The sequence below is a fragment of the Pyrus communis genome, chromosome 2, assembly GCF_963583255.1.
Source record: "Pyrus communis chromosome 2, drPyrComm1.1, whole genome shotgun sequence".
NCBI classification, from domain to species: Eukaryota; Viridiplantae; Streptophyta; class Magnoliopsida; order Rosales; family Rosaceae; genus Pyrus; species Pyrus communis.
In genome coordinates, this window is record NC_084804.1 from 918,523 (window position 1) to 939,519 (window position 20,997).

General features: G+C 39.5%; 4 protein-coding genes, 1 long non-coding RNA gene and 1 pseudogene across 5 annotated transcripts; 5 read left to right on the forward strand and 1 right to left on the reverse strand.

Moving 5' to 3' along the window:
- Positions 1–6,701: 6,701 nt before the first annotated feature.
- On the forward strand, positions 6,702–7,052 carry LOC137727025 (non-specific lipid-transfer protein 1-like). The gene has a single exon (XM_068465972.1). It carries the CDS (start codon positions 6,702–6,704, stop codon positions 7,050–7,052), a length of 351 nt encoding a protein of 116 aa, XP_068322073.1.
- Positions 7,053–7,401: 349 nt separating this feature from the next.
- LOC137727029 (ubiquinol oxidase 4, chloroplastic/chromoplastic-like) lies at positions 7,402–8,234 on the forward strand (annotated as a pseudogene).
- A 412-nt stretch (positions 8,235–8,646) lies between these two features.
- On the forward strand, positions 8,647–9,610 carry LOC137721250 (uncharacterized). The gene is made up of 4 exons (XR_011066616.1): positions 8,647–8,756; positions 8,830–8,933; positions 9,273–9,341; positions 9,541–9,610. It is a non-coding gene; the product is annotated as an uncharacterized lncRNA (long non-coding RNA).
- Positions 9,611–11,822: 2,212 nt separating this feature from the next.
- Positions 11,823–14,590, forward strand: LOC137725970 (inositol diphosphatase DSP1-like). The gene is made up of 5 exons (XM_068464815.1): positions 11,823–12,259; positions 12,372–12,465; positions 13,949–14,006; positions 14,117–14,160; positions 14,253–14,590. The coding sequence occupies exons 1-5, from the start codon at positions 12,054–12,056 to the stop codon at positions 14,436–14,438; spliced, it is 588 nt and encodes a 195-aa protein (XP_068320916.1). The 5' UTR covers positions 11,823–12,053; the 3' UTR covers positions 14,439–14,590.
- Positions 14,591–15,211: 621 nt separating this feature from the next.
- Positions 15,212–18,330, forward strand: LOC137725608 (protein CLMP1-like). The gene has a single exon (XM_068464351.1). The coding sequence runs from the start codon at positions 15,596–15,598 to the stop codon at positions 17,897–17,899; it is 2,304 nt and encodes a 767-aa protein (XP_068320452.1). The 5' UTR covers positions 15,212–15,595; the 3' UTR covers positions 17,900–18,330.
- Positions 18,331–18,773: 443 nt separating this feature from the next.
- On the reverse strand, positions 18,774–20,617 carry LOC137725627 (1-aminocyclopropane-1-carboxylate oxidase 2). The gene is made up of 4 exons (XM_068464380.1): positions 20,416–20,617; positions 19,984–20,210; positions 19,477–19,810; positions 18,774–19,260 (listed from the first exon to the last, which is right to left on the reverse strand). The coding sequence occupies exons 1-4, from the start codon at positions 20,518–20,520 to the stop codon at positions 18,982–18,984; spliced, it is 945 nt and encodes a 314-aa protein (XP_068320481.1). The 5' UTR covers positions 20,521–20,617; the 3' UTR covers positions 18,774–18,981.
- Between the last annotated feature and the right edge of the window lie 380 nt (positions 20,618–20,997).

Below are 20,997 nucleotides of genomic sequence, written 5' to 3' on the forward strand. Positions count from 1 at the left end.
CACCCTTATTCAACTTCCCTTGGACCCAGGAACATGACCCAACTGGTGATTGGGGCGTTGGAACACCAAAGAAACCGAATTGAAGAACACCCACCTTAGGGTTTCGTTGGGTGCGAGCCAATTTGAGGGCCTTCTCGGCCAAATTGGACTCGGCCCCAGGTATAAAGTTTATTCTACTTGTTGAGATATTTGCTCTTGTAAAATTTGAGATTTTTTGGGAAAAAAAAAAGGGTCGAATTTTTTTGTTGTGTGACATTGGTGTTATGGAAATGTTGATGATTGAATAAGACATTGGAATGTGAATTTTCATGCATTTTGTAATTCTAAGTCTGCATTCGGATGCTTTATGTTAATGTGTTCAATTACATTAGAAAATAGCCTTACGTTACTGCCTTGATTTATAATGGGCATTTGACTGTATTTTCATGCCTGCTTCTTGGGTATTTGAGGGAAAGTATGAAGAAAATGATTGTAGGAAGGGAGAGATTAAGGAAGCCGGTGGGGAGGAGACTGTGTGATACCGGGCACCTACGTTTCAAGTAGTTAATTCAATTGTTTAATTTAGTAGTATTGCCGCTGGAATCCCTACTTTTCGACTACGTAATTGCTGGAACTTTTCCATCTAAGTGTGGTTTATGTTCAAGTTTATATATATTTAAAGGATTTGGTATCACTCTGTTTCTGGTAATAGGTCATAACGATACCTGGAGTAGTGAAAATCTAGTGATTGGGTCTTATGGAGTAAATGATGTAAGATCATGGACCCTGCCTTAGAACAATGGTTTGATCCCTTATTAAATGTGTTATGGGAGGCATATAAGAGTTTTTGATTATGTGAATTATCGAAGGAAATCTAAATGTGGACTTGTGCTTTGTTCAGGAGGTGATAGAACGTGATGCCTTGACTCTCGTGCTAAGGTGCATTAGCGTGGGTTCCAGGTGAGTGACTTCAATATATGTGATATTAGTGATTACCTTGCTTTTGTAATTATTACTCTGTGAGGGTGTGACTTAGTTTTATAAATATATTTCTATTGAATTATTATGTTAATACCTAGTTTTGATTTAAGATTATGGAATGAGATTTGATTATTACATTTTGAAATATGATGTAAATTGTTTGATTGGCATGATGTGATGAAATGTGAGGGCTAGTGGTGGGTCATTAACCCATTGGGGATTTGCTGTTTTGATATTGTTTCATTTACGATTCGTTGATCCATTCTAAAAGTTAGTATTTATGCCTTACTTCTCTTAGTTGAGCTTTTGTAAATGAAGTAACTTGTGCTGGTCTCAGTTCTTTGAACCGTTGTACATTATGGGTGTTGGCTTACCATGATTCTGTTGAGTGATGGTCCGGAATCGTACCCATTCGGATTCCGTTGAGAGATGGTCCGGAATCCCTCATACTCCGCGATTCCGTTGAGTGATGGTCCGGAATCGTAACCATTCGGATTCCGTTGAGAGATGGTCCGAAATCCCTCTTACCCCGCGATCCCGTTGAGTGATGGTCCGGGATTGTATCCACCTTGGTTCCTTGAGTTTGGGTTGAGATAGTTGCAAAGGTGTAGGCTTTGGATAAACTGTGTCACCCTAATTTTACTTTCATTGTGTGTATGTGAAAATGGGTGTGAGATGTGATAGTTGTTTCAAATGAACTTTTGGATGTCCGGGTGACTCCTTTGGAGTTTCAAAGGTTTGGTATTGATTGTTATCAAGGAATTACATTCAATGTTTATAAATTATGTTTGATGGATGATTTTTAATAATTGTCTCTCATACTTGGTATTATTGTCACTCACACAAACTACGCAGCTTATATTGTGTGGATGGTTGCCGATGTACCATTTCGATGGTGTAGGCACTGAACTTACAGGTGACAGGTTGAGTGGACTTCGAGACGGTCATAGGTGGGGGTAGCAGTGTGGTATCAGAGACTTGGAGCGTTAGGTTACCCTTGATTCACTCTTGTACTTTTTATTTTGGGACTTTCTTTTGAGCATCTTGAACTTGTTTTTGGTCTGGCGAAGGTTGTACTTCTTTTTGGAATGTACATATTTGTAAATATCAAGTGGTGAACTTAGTTATCTTCATATTAATTTGGGTTATCATTTAAAGTATTTCCTTCAGTCGCTCATACCGTATTCAACGAACGTTATTTTCCTTGTCACGTATCGATTCTCGACGTATGTTGGGATCGGAGCGTGACAGAGGGCTAAAGGGTCATAGGGTTCGTTTTAGCCTTGTCACAAAAAACCGTCTCCAACTAAGGGCCAAAGGGCTATAGTATGGAATGTGAAGAATTGAAATAAAATGAGATAAGATAATATGGAATAGTGAGAAATATGTGAGAAATGGTGTAGAAAAAAATTAGAAATATAAAAAAATAAAAAATAAAAAATGTCAAAAAAAAAAGGGTTGTTGGGCATAAAAACAAAAAGTGGGCTGGGACCATAAAAAAAAAAAAACCTAAGCCTTAAACCCTAAAGCGAGCTGGGCAATGAACAAGAACAAAAAAAAAAAAAAAAAAAAAAAAAGGGCTGGGCTAATGGAAAAGAACAAAAAAAAAAATTGAAATTGGGGCTGGCTAGCAAGTGGCCAGACAGTTAACCCATTGGCCCTTTTAGATTATGTGGGCTCACGAGCCTTCTGGCCTAGCCCTCGGTTGGAGACGGTTTTCGGGCATTTTTCGGCCCTCTGGACCCTTCAATAAGCCATCTCCAACCAAAGGAGGGCCAGAGGGCTTGTTTTAGCCCTCTAGTCCTCCAAGAAATTAATATTTTAATGAACAGTGCAATGCCATATTTCTTACCATCTCCAACTGAGGGGCCAGAGAGCCATATGCCAGACATGGCTCTGTGACAAAAAATCATCTCCAACCGAGGGCTAAAGGGCTATAGTATGGAATGTGAAGAATTGAAATAAAATAAGGTAAGATAGTATGGAATGGTGAAAAATATGTGAGAAATGGTGTAGGAAAAAATTAGAACTTAAAAAAAAAAAAGTAAATAAATAAAAGTGGGTTGGCCTGATTGGCTGGTTTTGGCCTATGGGGCCCACAAGCCTTTTGGCTTAACCCTCGGTTGGAGACGGTTTTCGGGCTATTTTTGGCATCTGGCCCTCTGGACCTTTCGGTTGGAGACAGCCCAAGTAACTGTGCTAGCTACTCCTCATATTCCCAATTTGTTTTATGGTAGAAACTTAACTTTTTTCATGGTATCAGAGGAGGTTGTCCTGCTTGTGATGCCCAACAGCCACACTTACTCCACGTCACCTGATTTGTGTTGTTCACGTACCAAACTTAAAAATTTGCTCCCTGTCAAGCCGCGCGTTGAGTATCAATCCAATATCGGAGAAATTAGGGACATTGCACCTTGCATATACTTATAAATAACTGGACTACTCCTCATATTACCAATTAATTTTACGATGGAACCTCAAATTTTTTGAGCACCTCTCTTAGTTGGCGCCTATAGTTTTACACTTTTTTTTTTTTGTCAGATAGTTTTTAATTTAAGTAAAAACAAATTTGCTTAGGAATATTTGTTCGAAGATAGTTCGTAATTTGTTTATGTATTGTCATTTGAAGATAGGTCCCTTATGTCATGCGGGACACTCTTTTCCCTTCGACCGGGTTTAAAGCTCCAGCAAGATTTATCGAGGCTCATTATGCACACTATCCTCAGTTTGTACGTGTTCTGATTTCACTGCAATGAATATCGTACTTCTCTTTAAAAATAAAACAAATAAAAAAAATAAAAATAAAAAAAATAAAAAACACTCCAAATTAAATGAGCTACCAAAAAAATGAATTCATGGTCCAAGCCAAACTCAAATCTTCAAGTTTTTGCATTTCCTGAAAATCAGCCATCATAACCAACATTACCCACCAAGCCTTTAAATATTAATTCCGACCTTGACCACCCAACCCTTAATTAATTGCTCCATATTATAATAATTTCAAAGATTAATCAATACCCACAAATTATTAATTTAAGGACCAAAGCTTCACCTGTATCAAAATTTAAGGACCATTGCTCTAATTTTTCCTAGCTATATATATAGAATATTAACTTTCTCCATAGTATATATCATAGCATGTTGGTCATTTTTTGAAGCCCAACTACAACATATGCTCTATGTCATTGCCCAATAAATGTTGTTCACTTATTTGACATGAGTGTCATCATATGTACACGTAACAAGGTGTTTGACAATGTGAAGTGTTGTCTCACATCGTAAACTAAGTAATGAAATTTTACAGGGTTTATAAAGAGTTAGGTCACCGGCCACTCCCCATAGGGAGACACTCTTAATAATAATATACAATGTCAGCGTAATCTTATGTATAATGATATAGTATCCGTCATAACTCATAATTCATAAACTTGACCTACGTATGTAGTACGTACTCTGAGTTGGGTGTTAGTTAGCTAGGGTTTTTAAGGAGGAAGACAAACGAACCCGGGATTGTTCGAGTTGGTTTTTCTTCTTTGTTAGCAAAAAATCAAATTTTCAATAATTCTTTGCCGACTAATTACATCCTGAGAATTGGATTCAAATAGTACATCAGGCATGCATTCGGGTGCAGTTTTTGTTTTGGGGTACTGATGGAATATACAACGCATGCACTGGTTCAAACACGTGGTTATGCAAACAAACACAAGGAACTCACGAGTTCCATTGAGCAGTAGAAGATTAGATCTGCGTTTTAATCCTGAACGGCTTAATTAGCTTTGGATTTTACTGAAATACAAGCATGCTTTCACTTGATCAGTTTTCTTTTATATTTCTGGCCTATAAAGCGTTTTACCAGCAAATAAAACGTTTCTTCTCCATAAAATTAAAAACCAGCTGCCACAGATCATATAACGCTCTCTCAACTGGAAACTAGTTGTTGTTTTGTTTATATGATTTTTTCGAAAATGCCCCCCAATTCAAACTCCACAATCTACATGAAAAATCTTTTGAACCCCAAAATTAAACTTAAAAAATAAAGAATTAAATTATAATTACACTATCCATCTACATACGGAGTTTGCTAGATTTCGGTCATTGTGGAGATTTTTATTAGTTGTTTGTGCAACTTTTATTTGCTTTAGTTTTGCCTTTTTCGAATTGTTTCACACAAGTGATATCTAGGGTTGTTGGAGTTTTGAGCTCCTTTAGTCCCACGTCGGGGAACTCAAGTTCCCTAGAGGTCTTTATATTAGGTTAGTCACCTTTGTTGGTGATTAGGTATTGGATCATTTGGAATGAGAATTGAGGTTTGAGCCACTAATTTTGTGAAATTGGACTTGTGATAATTATACCATAATATTAATATAATATCAATATTATGATATTAATTAATCAAGACAAGGGCCTTGGCCTCCTATGAAGTTAAAATTAATCAGAGTCAAAGGTATTTGAAAATGTATGAAATAGCCTATATAACTGAAGACTCTCAGTTTCATCGATATCATCTTTTTCCTTTCTATCTCTCCCTTACAAAACCTTTTTCCTTTCTATCTCTCCCTTACAAAACCTTACAGAGAGTAAACACACAAAGTAATTCGCCAGAATTCTATAATCCAGGGTTCTAGAATTAAATAGTTGTATCCTGGTCGAGCAGACGTCATAGAACCACAAGCACAAGAGTGGGACGGAAATACTATTAAAAGGACATAGTTTTTGCACTAGCCTCTATCTGTGTAAATCAAGTTAGTACCATTTTAATTCTTATATTTATTTCTGTTATTTCATTCTGTATTGCAAGTATTTTTCGGTAATAAAGATTTAGAATTTCAATTTTTGTTATTTTTATTCATTTCTGAATTGTTCTTGAACAAGGGTTTGAGACTTCATATCCAATAATGAATGCTCAACAGAGCTAGCTAAGAGCTCTGTTAGAAATGCGGTAAAATAAGAAGCAAAATATTATGAAACCAAAACCCTAAAAGAAACACAGGTTATTAATGGTATTTGCAATGTCCTCGATTAGTTGGCGCCTGTGGTTGTTACATAGTTTTCAACCTGTTTTTCTTTTGGTCTGACATAGTTTTCACTTTTAAGTAAAAACTAGCTGTTTAAGGAAAAAAAAAAAAGAAGTAACTCTTAAAACCATCTTCAATTGTTGGGCTAAAAACCAAATTTTTTAGTCCGAAAAATTTAACTTTTAGCTCAGAAGTAGTTTTTTTGCTCCAACCGTTCTAACCTAAAATTTTAGCTCGGAATTATTAAAGAATGAACTTAGACTACTTTTTTTTTTGTTAAATTAAATTTTTTTTTAAAAAAAATAAATATGTAGACCATCGTAATTTAATTTTATAAACATTTTAATCTAAAAAAATTTAAATTCTGATAAATATTGGGTGAAGTCCACTCCGATTTCTGGGCTAAATTTTGGGGGGAATTTGGCATTGGTTTAGCATTTAGCATTTAGTCCAAAATTTCCCCTTGGGTTGGAGTGTGTTTGGGGGGAAATTTTGGGAGGTAATTTGACTTTTAGCCCATCACTGGAGTTGGTCTAAGGAGGAGAAAAAATCTTGACTGCACCTATACACGTAAAATGAGCCACTAAAAAGCAGCCGGCGACTCCCTATAAAAAGAGGATGCAGTTCATGCTCCAAGTCACACTCAAATCTTCAAGTCTTCTGCATATCCAAGCTAAATAGTATATATAATCAAATATTTGCCTTGTTTTTGTGTCCCAAAAGAAAATGGAGATGAAATTGGTGATCCTTTTGGGGCCGATGATGGTTATGGTTCTGAACCATGCAAGTCCTGCCAATGGCGACATCACATGCCAACAGGCCTTGATGGATTTGATGCCATGTAAGGAATACTTGACCGGGTCTGGCCCCGGGACTCCTCCGATTACATGTTGCAGTGGTGTGCAAACCGTTTATACTGCGGCTAGCACCAGAGAGTGTCGGAGGAACCTCTGTGAATGCTTCAAGAAAGCAGCTGCTGGCATGCCGATCAACCCTGACAGACTCAAGCAGCTTCCTGATTTCTGCCGTGTGTACCTTCCCGTTCCTCTCGACCCCAAAATTGATTGCGAATCGTAAGCTCTGTCTCAACTTTTTTTTTTTTATTTGAGTTGCTATTGACACTTAAAACGAAAAAAACCAAAACAATAACCTCTCAATTCGTGTCGTGTATCTAAAGGGCATCGAGCAAAAACCCAAGCTGCCATCTTACATAGTTTTCATCATAAAAGGTTTGTATTCAAATTTAATATACGATAAACCTACATAATTTATGAATTTGCGAACTTACAACTTTGCAAGACGACACAAATTACTCCCCAACAAAACATGAAATAAAATGCCATTTTTCTCCACTCCCTCCCGCGGTTGACAATTTCCCTTCACACCAACTGACTAATCCAAATACCAAATTCCAGTTTTGAACCACGCAGAATGGCAGCGGCGACTCTGTCTTCGCCGGTGTTTGCAATCTCCGCCTCCTCCTCTTCTTCTTCTTCTTCGTCTCTCAGAGCAAGGAGGAGCTTCAAGACTTCAGCTTTTTCATCCCGGAATCGTTTTCCATACAATCCCATTTCCGCTCGTCCGTCGATTCCCAGGTATGTTAATTTTCCACCACTTCAAACGTCGAAAAATGGGATCTTTAATTTTGGGTTTTTTTTGGTATTTTATGTTCTGAATTTCTGAAGTTTTGTTGTCTGTGCTTCATGGGATCTGTGAACTGGATTCTAAATTCCAATTTGTGGGCTTTTTATTCACTCGATAACAAAAATTGTGTAGAGTTCGAGCAACTATGCTGCAAGAAGATGAAGAGAAGGTGGTAGTGGAGGAGTCCTTTGAGTTCAAGGCTTCTACCTTTGATGAATTGAAAGCTAGCAGCGGGAATCTCTCTGAGAGTTCGTCTTCAAGTGTGAACAATCCTTCAACATCTTCCTTACGGTAAATCTTTACTCATTGTCAAATTAATCGTTTTGCTTTGCTTGCCTAATTCCAATGTCATTGTCGAAGAGATGTTAATCATTTTTGTTGATTGTTTGGGGGTTATGCTTATGAGCTTTTGTTTCTGGCAGTTGTTATTGATGTTTAGATTTTAATTCCGTTCTACTACCATTCTAGGATACAGTCATAAAGGTACTTGATACTGTGTACTGCGACCGAGATTATGCAAGGTTCTTTGTACTGGAAACTATTGCAAGGGTTCCTTACTTCGGTGAGTGCTAAACTTTGTTTATTAATAATTTTGAATTTTCTGCAGTTCTCTAAAATAGTATGTGTAATGAGATGCAGAGAACTTCCTTTTCAAGCAAGAGGAAATCTTGAAATGAGCGAGGACAAGTTATCAATTCATTTGGTGGCATTTTATGTCAAGAAATGTACATCCAATCATGCATGTCCTGACATACAACATAAATTGGCCCTATTTTCTGTTAGAATTATGATTCATATGACATACAGAGCTGTCTTTGCATTATCATGTTTTGGAGGTCAAGATGATAGCGATGATTTCATGGAAGGATGTGCCTATATGTTCCTTTTAATTTTCTCTCAAATTGTGCGTATAACCTGTTTAGGAACATGTTCTTGTGTGCTTCTTTTCCCAATTAATTGTCAACTCCCAGAGTCCCAGTTGCAAGTTATAAGTCGTGTCCTTGTGGTATATCTGTGGCAGCTTTTATGTCTGTTCTGCACATGTATGAAAGTTTGGGTTGGTGGAGAAGGGCAGATTATCTGAAGGTGCATTTTGCTGAGAGCTGGAATGAGATGCACTATCTGCTTATCATGGAAGTAAGGATCTTCTATCTGTAATATCATCTACATGGTTTGCTTGATTTAACAATAGAATATGGATCTAATGCAGGAATTGGGGGGAAATGCTTGGTGGTTTGACCGCTTTCTTGCTCAGCACATTGCAGTCTTCTATTATTCAATGACAGCCTTTATGTATAAGCCCAAGGATGGCTTGTAAGTATGAGTTTCTAATTTTTAATGTACTATAATTCCTCTGCTTTATCGTCTCTCTTGCCTCCCAGTGTCGTGTTTGCTGCATTATCCTTAATGGTTACTAACTTAGAAGAAAATCGTCCATTGAAATCAATATCAAGCCATTTTTAGGAGTAGACACATTTGGTCAGAATTTTGTTTTCTTAAAATCCCTTCCTAAATTTAACAACAGTTGCATTAAGAGGTCTTCTGTTTAAGTTTGTAAGTTCATCTTGAAATGACACTATAGAAATAGGTGATCGGAGAACTATCCTGCATCCTTAAATGTGTGTTTATTTATTTTGTTCAATGCTAGTGCAGATCGCTTCTCTGAACGTGTAGAGAGCCATGCATATTCAACCTATGACAAGGTTATCAAGGCCCGAGGAGGTATGATTTAGAGTTTTTCAGGACTTGATGCCTTAAAACCAAGAATTACAAAAAGGTGTTTGTTGGATCACATCGAATATTCTAAGCATTCAACATCCAAGTGATGATCTTAATTGATCAGTTGTACAATGCACCATCTTACACTTACCTCAAATACAAATTCACTTATCTTGACATGGTATTTTCTTCTGTTGTAAAGGATTTGAAAAAGATGCCTGCTCCTGAGGTTGCTGTGAAATACTACACTAGTGGTGACATGTACTTATTTGGTAAGCTTTGTCTATTTTTCAGTCTTTGTTTGTGTCCCGAAGGGTAATAATCGAAGAATTAACAATCCCCCCGAATTTTATGCATATGAATTTCAAACTTCAAGACCTCCCAATTCTCGGAGGCCAAAAATAGGTAAGTCTTCAGTTCTGATTTTTTTATGGCAGTTCATAGATTGACATGCTAGGAGTTTGATCATTTTTTATACTTCGTGTTAGTTTCTGTCCTAAAATAGTCTCGCTCAGCTTTGTACAGTAACTGTTAACATTAGCGGGAATAAGTTCATAATGATTGTGCACATATATGACCTAGTTTGTACTAATAATGTTTCTTTTTTCATAGAATTTGTACGACACGTTTCTGAACATAAGAGACGATGAAGCTGAACACTGTAAGACGATGAAGGCCTGCCAGACTCATGGGAACCTCTTGTCTCCTCACGCACGCACAGAAGACTCCTTAGAAGATGAATCTGCCTGCGTTGTTCCTCAAACAGATTGTGAAGGTATTATGGATTGCATAAAGACATCCATCGCAACAATGCCAGCAAAGAGATGGTTACTCGACAGAAGAGAAGAACAGGAAAATTAGGAATTAGGGAATGGTGAAGGAAATTAATTTTTATACAGAAGAATGATCATATAGTATAGATCTAATTACTGAAGAAGTATTTGGTTATTGAATGAAGACTGCTTTTCTAGTTTTCTCTTGACATTGAGGAAGAAGACGACGTGGTTGTTTCTACTTTCCAATTTCTTTGACAACCGTACCTAGGAGGGAAGGAACATTCCATGCATGGAATGATAGAATAGAACAACTGACAGCTACTAGGGTTAGGCGGCTCAGTGAGATAGGGAAGAGCGAATGAAAGCCATAACAGTAGGTAGTAAAGGCGACTTCCTTGTACTTTGAGACTTTTAATTTTAATGATACAGTACAAACAAGTATTAAGTACGAAACGCATCTGCAAATGAACAAGGTATGGTAGACATCAAGGTGCCAAGCTGTATTGGATAATGAGGCCATCTCCAACCGATCCGGCCAAAGGATCATAGAGCTAAAAATAGCTCGGAATGACACGAAAACTGTCTCCAACTGAGGTCTAGGCCAAAAGGCTTGTGGGCCCCACCGGGGCCAAACCCTCAAATCAAGCCAACAGCCTGGCCATTTCTAACTAGCGAGCTAGCTCTCTAGCGCCAGAATGTCAAGTTTGACATTTTGCTAGCCTTCCAGCTCCAGAATGTCAGGCTTGACATTTTGCTAGCTCTCTAGCTCAACCCATTTGAATGCGAATGGCTACCTGGCGTTAACATGACGCCAGCTAGCAACGGCAAACTAACGTCATGCTACCGTCAGGTTACCGTTGGAATTTGAATTTTATTTTTTGGATGAATTTAAAAAAAAAAAATTCTAATTTTTTTCCTATAAATAACTACACCATTCCTACAACATTGAAAGTTGAAGATAATAAGTGTCACATAGATAAGAATTCTATCTAAAATTTGCACAATCAATTACATTTCGACATGTAGTACTTGAAATCTTATCCGAAAAATTATTAAGATTACATATAGATAAGAAATTTGGAGAGTTACTCACTTTAGCGACACGTGTCACTCAAAATCCTATTCGAAAAATTATTGAGATTACATAAAGATATGAAATATGGAGAGTTACTCAATTTAGCGATACGTGTTAATCGAAATCCTACAAAAAAAATTATTGAGATTATATAAAAATAAAAAATACGGAAGCTTATTCATTTAGAAACAAGTGGCATTCAAAATATGTTCGAAAACTTTATTTTAATATAGTAGTTTAATTTAATTAAAATAATAAATTATGTTTGACCTATAGCCTTTTGACCTTGTCGATTGAACATGATTTTTTGTCAAATGGTTATATTTGAATTTTTTGATCCAAAAATGATATAAAATATGACCTAACACTGTTAAGTAAAATATAATTTCTAGCAAAAACTATAAGGTTAAGGAGAATCATTTTACCCTCATTCGATTAGTTCATGCTAGCACGTCGTCCTCGTAGTGTTTCGTGCCATAATTCTAGGTTATCACCGACTCCTACTTCGGGCCCCACTATTTAGGAGGAAAGCCGCATAAGATCGGCCGTACGCAAAATTTTCTCCTCTCCATGTCTCCATCAAGTCTAATCCCAGTCACGGGTCATCGTCCGCCCACGCAGCCACCACAGCGCATCCCATACAAGATCTTTCTCTTGCAATCCTAATATTCCTCTCTCTCTCTCTCTCTCTCTCTTCCTATAAATACGGATCCTCCTCCTCCCCTTAGATTCTCAGAATCCCTCTCTCTCCTCCGTCTCGCTCTGATCATCCTAACAGAACCTCCGAATATATTAAATAATAAATAAATATTCTCTTCTTTTTGCTTTCACATTTTATTTGGCGCGAAAAAATAGGAGGCAGCGATGAAAATAGATTGCGGAGAGCAGGAGGTCTCCACGGCGTCGCCGGTGGCGAAGGCTCCGGAGATCGGAGACGAGAATGAGAGGTGCGGAGAGGCGTTCGTGCCGCCTCTGAACTTCGCGATGGTCGACAATGGCGTGTTTAGGTCCGGCTTCCCTCATTCCCCCAATTTCAGCTTCTTGAAATCCCTAGGCCTCCGTTCCGTCATGTGAGTCAAATTCCAGTGAACTTTGTTTCTGTTGATTAATCTATCTTCAAATTTGGTTTTGGTTTGATTAGATTTGGGGAATTTCGACTGATCCTTGTTTTGATTGGGTTAGATATTTGTGCCCGGAGCCGTATCCGGAGGAGAACAAAGAGTTTTTGAGAGCAAATGGGATTAGGCTTTTCCAGTTTGGGATCGATGGCTCTCAGGTTTCGTTTTCTTTTGGATTTATTTTGCAGATATTATATTAATCTTGACATAATTACTCTGCAATTTGTGTCGGGGTTATGCTTGGATTGCTTGGAAGTTGGGATTGGAGAATAAGATTATAGTGTTTGCTTTATAATCGTGTGTATTTTCAAATTGGGATGTTCCCTTCTCTGATGAAGAATGTAAAGTCCGCACCCGCTAGTATGTGCGGGTGGTTGAGGAGGGACATTATCATTGATGATTAGGAGCCCGTTGGTCGTCTGTTTGTTGTACCAAATGTTCGTAGATAAGATTTGAACTGCTTAGACAAAAGCCTGAATTTAGTAGAAATCATATGAGGGGTTGGGGAAAAAAAGATTATTTTGTTGATATTATGGGATAGAAAATCGTTTCGGAGTGAAGAGTTTCGGGTTTGAGTTGATAGATTTTGGAAATAATTTTCACCATCAACCCATTTTAGAAAGAGAGATGCCAAATTGCATGTCTATATCACTTCACTTCATTAGCTCAAGTGGTAGTTGGATGAGGCTTTTGGCCTTGCTGTGTCCCACTCCCACTATGTCCTTGTGCAAGCCCTTTGCCCATTGTATTTTTATTCACACTATGAATTTATGATGCCCCTTTTCTGCCAAACCTCAGCTTTGCAAGAGAGACTGGTCACTAACATGAAATGGGGACGCCAAAGGTGGCAGTGACCCAAACCTTTCACGCATCGTTGTGGCTTGCCTTGCGTGAATACTAAACTTGAATGGAACTGCAAGTTAAAAGTCTGGAGCACCACTATATGCATCTACACATATTTTAGGTGATTGATTGGCTTCCCCAACACCTGTGAATTGCATATTTATTCTTGCTTTATCTGTTGCTCTAAAAAATACATGAAAGCTGGGTGGTTAGACAAACAATATTGACAATCCTACTCAGCACTTGGATTTTTATATATGGATTATTACTCGCTAATGACGTATTTTCCATTTTGAAGTCGCCGTCCACCTTTAGCCTTAGGTTGTTTTGCTTTCCCTGTGCTTTGTTGGTTTACTTTACCTATTTCAGTTGCCTTGTGTTTTGTCAGCTAGCAATGAGTTTAGATTTTCATTGGCTTTTGCTTTGTACTCTGGCTTATTCAAAATATGCCAATAAGTCCTCTGCCGTTATCTCTTAAATGGCCATTCTTGGTTTTCAACTTTTCGTCGATTGTCTTTTACTTTTCCAAATGTTAGTCTGCTGTTTCATTGGATTGTATTTTACTTTTCCAGATACCGGTCTTCTGATGATCAGATCTTGCTTTTGATCAACTTACCACCCTACACGTGTTCGAAGATGCTTTAAACTGTTTCTCTATTTACAGTAACTTCAATCTGGAAGACTTATTGACGGATTTGTCTGAGCTCACTGATGTTTATAACTTAGGACTTTGCTTTGAGCTAGTTATAAATGATATCAGTTGATGTTTTCAGTCATGTGCTAACATATTCGGTACAGGAACCGTACGTGAAAATCCCGGAGCACACAATTCGTGAAGCATTAAGAGTTGTCCTTGGTATCACTAACCCCCTTGAACTTAAAGCCTCTTTTTTGTTCTTAATATTAGGACACGGCTTGTTTGTTTTACGATTTGCTTATCGACTAGCTTGCCTGTGTATATGCCAGATGTAAGAAACCACCCACTCCTGATCCATTGCAAGCGAGGGAAGGTACTCTATGATTTCCCACTTTTGCGTTTTCTCAAACAATCTTGGGCTTCATCTTCCGACAACGAGTGCTTTTTGTTATTAATGTTGTGCAGCACCGGACGGGCTGTCTTGTGGGATGCTTAAGAAGATTGCAAAGATGGTGCCTGACCTCAATCTTTGATGAGTACCAGAGGTTTGCAGCTGCAAAAGCTCGAGTTTCGGATCAGAGGTTCATCGAAGCGTTTGATATTTCAAGCTTCAAGAACTGTTCAATGTCGTTTTCGTGTTCAAAAAGATAGCAGAATCATTATGCAGAGTGCAGAGTCATTCACTCCTCCCTGGAGAAGATCATTGAGAGAGAGAGAGAGAGCAAATACTCCAAGTCCCTGTCATGTTTTGGGTGTTTTTGTACATAAATATTAAATACAAAATTTAAATTTTGGATTTTCTATACGTGTTTATACACTTATCAACAATCCCCATTTTTTCACATTTTAATGATATGCAAATTCATTTTTATGCAACGGAGCTTGTAACTTAGTTGTTTAAAAGTTTTTCTCGTATTTTTGAGGTTTTGGATTCAATCGAATAAATCCCCCCCTCCCCATATTACCTGTACACTTGAAGATTTGATCGAAGAATATTAAACCCGGAACTCGCATAATACGAGGCCTCAAAAAATCCTTCGCATATGGGAAATTAAATTGTTCCATCATAAAATAAAAATGGCACCAATCGGCTTGTATCTGTTCATCTGATGCAACGAATTTATCAAAACTCAAGGAGGTGTAGTGTACAACATAACGGGTCGACCCGGATCCAGCACAAGAATTGCCGGTTTAAAAATGAACTGGACCAACACGACTTGGTTTGCCAAGTTTAGCACAAGACATAAATGGTAGATTGCTCTGATAACTTTTTCAAATCATTTGTCTCGGATTCAAACCCTTCCCTTAATATACATTATCATTTGCATCAAAAGTGTAATCCAAGGTAAGAAAGATCGACGGTGGAAGATGAACGTGTCTGTGGGGCCCGCCTCAGATTATATTAAACCCCGCTGGAATTCATTTGCAGATACCTCCACTTCCCTAGGGTTTGAGACATCCTAAAGGGCAAGAGTGAGAGACTGTTGAGTTCAGTGTTGCTTCCAGGTGCCTAGGGTTTTATGCTCTTCCTCCTCCTCCGAACATTTCTCCGATTGGATTTCATCCAATCCAAACCCCATCACTCGGATTCAAACCATTGGCGTCAAAGATTGATGCTTTTCGAGCTTGTTCATCGGTAAGTGCCCCCATTTCTCTCTCTCACTCTCTGTCTCTCCATTTTTCGTTCAATTCTCGTCGAAAACAGTGAAAGCTTGCTGCTTTGATTCTTTGTATCATCAATTTTGGATTATATATACACAAGATTTTGTGTATATAAGTGGGAGAGTGTGAGAGAGGGAGAGGGTTATATGGGGAAATCAGGGGGTAGGAAGAAGAAGGGAGCTTCGAACCAGGCCCCGAAGGATGCGAATTCGACTCCGATTTTGAACGGGAGTGTTGATTTGGACTCTTCAATCTTTTTGAAAAGAGCCCACGAGCTCAAAGAAGAAGGGAACAAGAGATTTCAGGGAAAGGACTATGCGGGTGCTCTGGACCAGTATGATAATGCTCTTAAGCTCACTCCCAAGAACCACCCCGATCGCGCCGTTTTCCATAGCAATAGGGCGGCTTGTTTAATGCAAGTGAAGCCGATAGATTATGAGACTGTCATTGCTGAGTGCACCATGGCGCTCCAGGTGCAGCCCCGTTATGTCAGGGCTCTGCTTCGGAGGGCAAGGGCGCTGGAGGCGATAGGGAAGTACGAAATGGCGATGCAGGATGTTCAGGTGTTATTGGGTGCTGACCCGAATCACAGGGATGCTTTGGAGATTGCCCTGCGGTTGAGGACAGCGCTTGGGCTGCGTCAGGAGGTTCAGCAGGACCTCCAGAGCCGCCCGTCACCAGCTGCTCTTGGGGCTTCTGCTGTTCGCGGTGCTCCAGTTGGTGGGTTGGGGCCTTCTTTACCAGCCCGGCCGGTTCTAAAGAAGGCAGCTGCTTCAGCTGGGGGTTCTGTTATATCCCCAATTAATAGGACTGAGAAGCCACAAACAAGTTTACCGGCTGTGAATGGACCTGAGAACAAAACCCAAATGCCAAAGCTCACATTGAAGCCGTCCAATGGTCCTTCAAAATCTGCTAATCCAGGGAAGGGTATCCTGAAGGAGCCGTCGTCTTCATCAATTTCATTGCCCATGAATGGGCAGCTTTCAGAGGCTGCAACTCGTTGGAGACCATTGAAGCTTATTTATGATCATGACATAAGGCTTGCCCAAATGCCTGTGAATAGCAATTTCAGAGGGTTGAGGGAAGTTGTGACGAAGCGCTTTCCATCATCAAAGTCAGTTTTGGTCAAGTATAAGGATAATGATGGTGATCTGGTGACTATAACCTCTACAGATGAACTTAGGTTGGCTGAGTCTTGTGCTGACAAGGTCATTTCAGAAGAGCCTGAAATAGATAAAGCTGTCTCAGTTGGGATGTTGAGATTGCATATCGTGAACGTGACTCCTGAACAGGAACCGCCTTTATTGGAAGAAGAGGAGGAAAAACCAGTAGAAAGCGAGGGTGTCAAGGAAGATGAAAGTAACTCATCACTTGGTGAATCTGTTTTGGAGCCTGCTGATTATGAAACTGTTAAGTCAGAGAAAGAAGCTCCAAAGGAGAAACCAGGAGCTTCAGAAGATCCCGAGTGCAAGGAATTGGAGATGGATGACTGGTTGTTTGAGTTTTCTCAGCTTTTCCGCAGCCATGTTGGTATTGACCCAGACGCTCATATTGATTTGCATGAACTAGGAATGGAGCTTTGTTCGGAGGCTCTTGAAGAGGCAGTTACCAGTGAAGAAGCTCAGAGTCTTTTTGACAAGGCTGCCTCAAAGTTCCAGGAGGTGGCGGCATTAGCGTTCTTTAATTGGGGAAATGTTTATATGTGTGCGGCAAGGAAGCGGATTCCCTTAGATGAGTCTGCTGGAAAGGAGGTCGTGGCAACGCAGCTTCAAACGGCGTATGACTGGGTCAGGGACAAATATTCCTTGGCCAGAGAGAAGTACGAGGAGGCACTTGTGATCAAGCCAGACTTTTACGAGGGGTTGCTGGCGCTGGGGCAGCAACAATTTGAAATGGCCAAACTTCATTGGTCATTTGCACTTGCTAGGAAAATAGATCTCTCGACCTATGATTCTACAGAAATGCTGACACTTTTTGACAGTGCAGAGGAGAAGATGAAAGTTGCAACTGAGATGTGGGAGAAGCTGGAGGAGCAGAGATCAAAGGAACTGAAGGATCCAAGTGCAGCCAAGAGGGAAGAGTTGTTGAAAAAAAGGAAAAAACAAGGTACCGGGAATGAAGGTGAGGCATCTGGTCAGGGTGAGTATTCAGCAGATGAAGCTGCAGAACAGGCAGCTGTTATGAGATCACAGATCCATCTCTTCTGGGGTAACATGCTTTTTGAGCGATCCCAGGTCGAATGCAAATTAGGGCTGGATGGTTGGAAGAAAAACCTGGACGCTGCTGTTGAGCGCTTTAAGCTTGCTGGAGCTTCTGAGGGTGACATTTCAATGGTTCTGAAGAATCATTTCTCCAATGTCGATGGAGTGGAGGGGGATGAGAAAAAGGTTCTAGGCAGTGACGCGCCTGTTGAAGCCGACAAAGACAATGATATTCTTTCAGGGAACTAGGATCATTTATTTTAACAGTGGTTTCCATGAAAATCTACATTCTTTGCTTGTTCATCATGAGAATAACCGGAGAGAAGAGGCGTTGGTTTTCTGTACTGAATGTTGGAATTCTGGAATACTTTTTATTCAGTTTGAAAAGGTCAGGTGCCGGAATTTGCAGCTGTGTACCAAAACGATTTTGGGCAATGTTCTACACATTTTTCGCAATGTTGATTAGTTTTTTAGTATCGACTTTATGTGCGTAGGGTCTGATATTGAGCTTTGCTGCTCCGATTCAGTGCAGCATGGTATGTAATTGCAATCTTTATCTTTACAAAGTGACATTTGTCGCATTACTGATGAGTTTCAAGTCTCCGTGCATAAGCCCTGCTATTTCGCTTGCGGCTTCAATCATGTTGGAGTGTGATCTATGAATGCAACCTCTGTTTTTATGATACGTGTATTATCGGGTTTCAATTTCAGTTGTGAATGCACAATTCGTTCTCTCTTATCACTTTATCCGTGTTATCGCATCATTATCATGTGGTATTACTAATCCACATGTTATAATGTGGGTGAACAGATAGAATGAGAACCAACAATGTATTACTAATCCATGTGTTATAATGTGGGTGAACACATAGAATGAGAACCCACAATATATATTTAGCGCCTCCAACAACTTAGTACAAATTGAGTTCAAATCTTCCGTATTCACTTTGGCTGTGGCCTCTTTAAAGGGTTTAAGGTTTAGGGTTTAGGGCGATCAACAATATTTACTTAACCCTTCTTAACTGTTGTTATAAACTTAACATGTGTCAATTAATAATAGATGTCACACATAAAATGAGCGCAAAGATTTGATCCCCTACAAATTTAATTTAACAAATGAGGGTGAGTTAACTTTGAAGAACGTGGATCCCTCAAAGATTAGGAATATAATAATTTGTATTTTATATAGATAGATTTCAACTATAAAAACAGTGGAGAAAAAAGTAAAACCCTAACTTTCTCCTCCCCAACTTTATTTAGCACAAACGATAAAACCCAAAACCCTAATTTTGATTTCTTTTTGTCCTGTCCCATCGGACGGCTCTCAGACCTCAGGCAGTTGCAACCGAGGTGGTTTCCCTGGCCTTCATAGCTTCAAATCTTGGCTCCTTGGCTTGGAATTTGAGGCCAGAATACAGCTTCATGTAATCATCAAACAAAAATTTGGGATAAGTTGGGGTTTCCTCAGATTTCTTCTCCAGCAATGCCGGTGCCGGGCTGATAAACGCATCGTCGCCCGGGTTGTAGAACGAGGCTATCGACATTCTGGTTCCGTCCGACTGAGCTATCACCCGGTGCATTATACTCTTGTACTTCCCATTGGTGATCACCTGCATCACATAATTATAGTCTAACATTTAGTAAACTTGATGGTAAAAGTAAAAATTATCTGTGTATGACGTCCTCTTTATTATAAAACGGTTGAGCGTTGAAATGTATCGGTAACATGTTTGTACGTTTTGTTGACGACAGTGATATTAATACATTATTGATGATGCATCGGATGTCCGGTCAATAAGACATGGGTAACTGGTAATTTGGTATACCTCAATCTGGTCACCTAAGTTGATGACAATGGAGTGGTGCATTGGGGGGACATCCACCCATTCACCATCCTTGAGGAGCTGGAGGCCACTGACCTTGTCATCCTGGAAGAGCAGGATGATACCACCAGCGTCGGTGTGGGCCCGGAGTCCCTTGATCAGGTCTGGCTTGGGACATGGAGGGTAGTTGCTGACCTTGGTCCCAAAATTCGGACCCTTGGATCCATAGAAAGCCTTCTTTAGATAGCCGTTCTCAAGTCCAAGATTCTCACACAGCAAGTCCAAAAGCTTCTCAGCTAGCTTCTCCAATTCCACTGCAAATTCTTTCATGGTCTTCCTGAAATATTGTTCAAAATATATACAAGAAATCAATATGATATTCTAATACAATCTAGTCTACAAAACCGAGATCCAAACTTAGGTGCAAGGGGGCCGCAAGGTGCTTTAGCTAACTTGGTTAAATCCAAATCAGTGGGAAATTAATTAAGTTTGTTGTAATTAGTGTGTGACCTGTAATCTTCCTCGAGATCAGGGATTTCGGAAATGTTTGAGGAAGGAAGGTGGCGCAAGAAGAAGGTGCTTTCCCAGTCCAAGTCGTGGATTTCGGACTGGACAGCGTCGAGGCCTTTGGCTGCCACCATTTCCTTGAACCTTTGCTCCATGGTCTTCTTGTAGTGATCCTTGTTCATCTTCTCCACAGTGTCCAAAAGCTCAGTTGATATCCCATGGTTCACCAACTTCAGTTATTTATACACAAAACAAAGAGTTGTCATATTTCTACAGAAATTAAGGCAGTACCAAAAAAACTGAGCAACTAGGGCGGCGTATTTGTTTTCCGACTCTCATATGATTAGAGACGGATTTACTCTGAGCACACGAGGGACGGAGTTTTGTGCCTTGAGGAAGAAAAAAAATATCCCAAAGCTTTGTTGGGTTACGTACCTCAAAGAAACCCCAGTTCTCACATGCATCATTGATCTTCTCCAAGGTTGCTGCTCTCTCTTCACCATTGACAAGGCTCATGTCAACAACTGGGAAAGTCGCCATTTCTCTTTGGATTGCTTTCTTTGTATTTCCTTCTCTCTCTAGTTTTCTCTCGCTTTCTCTCTCTTTCTCACAAGCTTAACCGGCCTTAGTTAGTATGCTCACTTGCTCAGTTGTGGAGTACTTCCAGCTATATGCTGCAATTTATAGGCTCTAAAGGAGTGGAGATCTGTAAATAGTTTGGATTTATTATATAACTTTTTATAATCGACTAATTCAATTTAAATGTGATTTTACCTAAATTCAAATATGCATTGTGACATCCCACATCACCCAGGGGAGTGATCCTTATATGTATATTCCCATCCCTACCTAGCACGAGGCCTTTTGGGAGCTCACTGGCTTCGGGTTCTGTAGGAACTCCGAAGTTAAGCGAGAAGAGGGCTAGAGCAATCCCATGATGGGTGACCCACTGGGAAGTTGCTCGTGAGTTCCCAAAAACAAAACCGTGAGGGAATGGTAAGCCCAAAGCGGACAATA

Coding starts and splice junctions, on each gene's coding strand:
- LOC137727025 (XM_068465972.1), top strand. CDS start 6,702: ATGGAGATGAAATTGGTGATCCTTTTGGGGCCGATGATGGTTATGGTT.
- LOC137725970 (XM_068464815.1), top strand. CDS start 12,054: ATGAAAATAGATTGCGGAGAGCAGGAGGTCTCCACGGCGTCGCCGGTG. Junction 12,466..13,948: donor TTGGGATCGATGGCTCTCAG/GTTTCGTTTTCT, acceptor TATTCGGTACAG/GAACCGTACGTGAAAATCCC. Junction 14,007..14,116: donor AGCATTAAGAGTTGTCCTTG/GTATCACTAACC, acceptor TGTATATGCCAG/ATGTAAGAAACCACCCACTC.
- LOC137725608 (XM_068464351.1), top strand. CDS start 15,596: ATGGGGAAATCAGGGGGTAGGAAGAAGAAGGGAGCTTCGAACCAGGCC.
- LOC137725627 (XM_068464380.1), bottom strand. CDS start 20,520: ATGGCGACTTTCCCAGTTGTTGACATGAGCCTTGTCAATGGTGAAGAG. Junction 19,811..19,983: donor GATCTCGAGGAAGATTACAG/GTCACACACTAA, acceptor ACAATATTTCAG/GAAGACCATGAAAGAATTTG. Junction 19,261..19,476: donor ACTTAGGTGACCAGATTGAG/GTATACCAAATT, acceptor TATGTGATGCAG/GTGATCACCAATGGGAAGTA.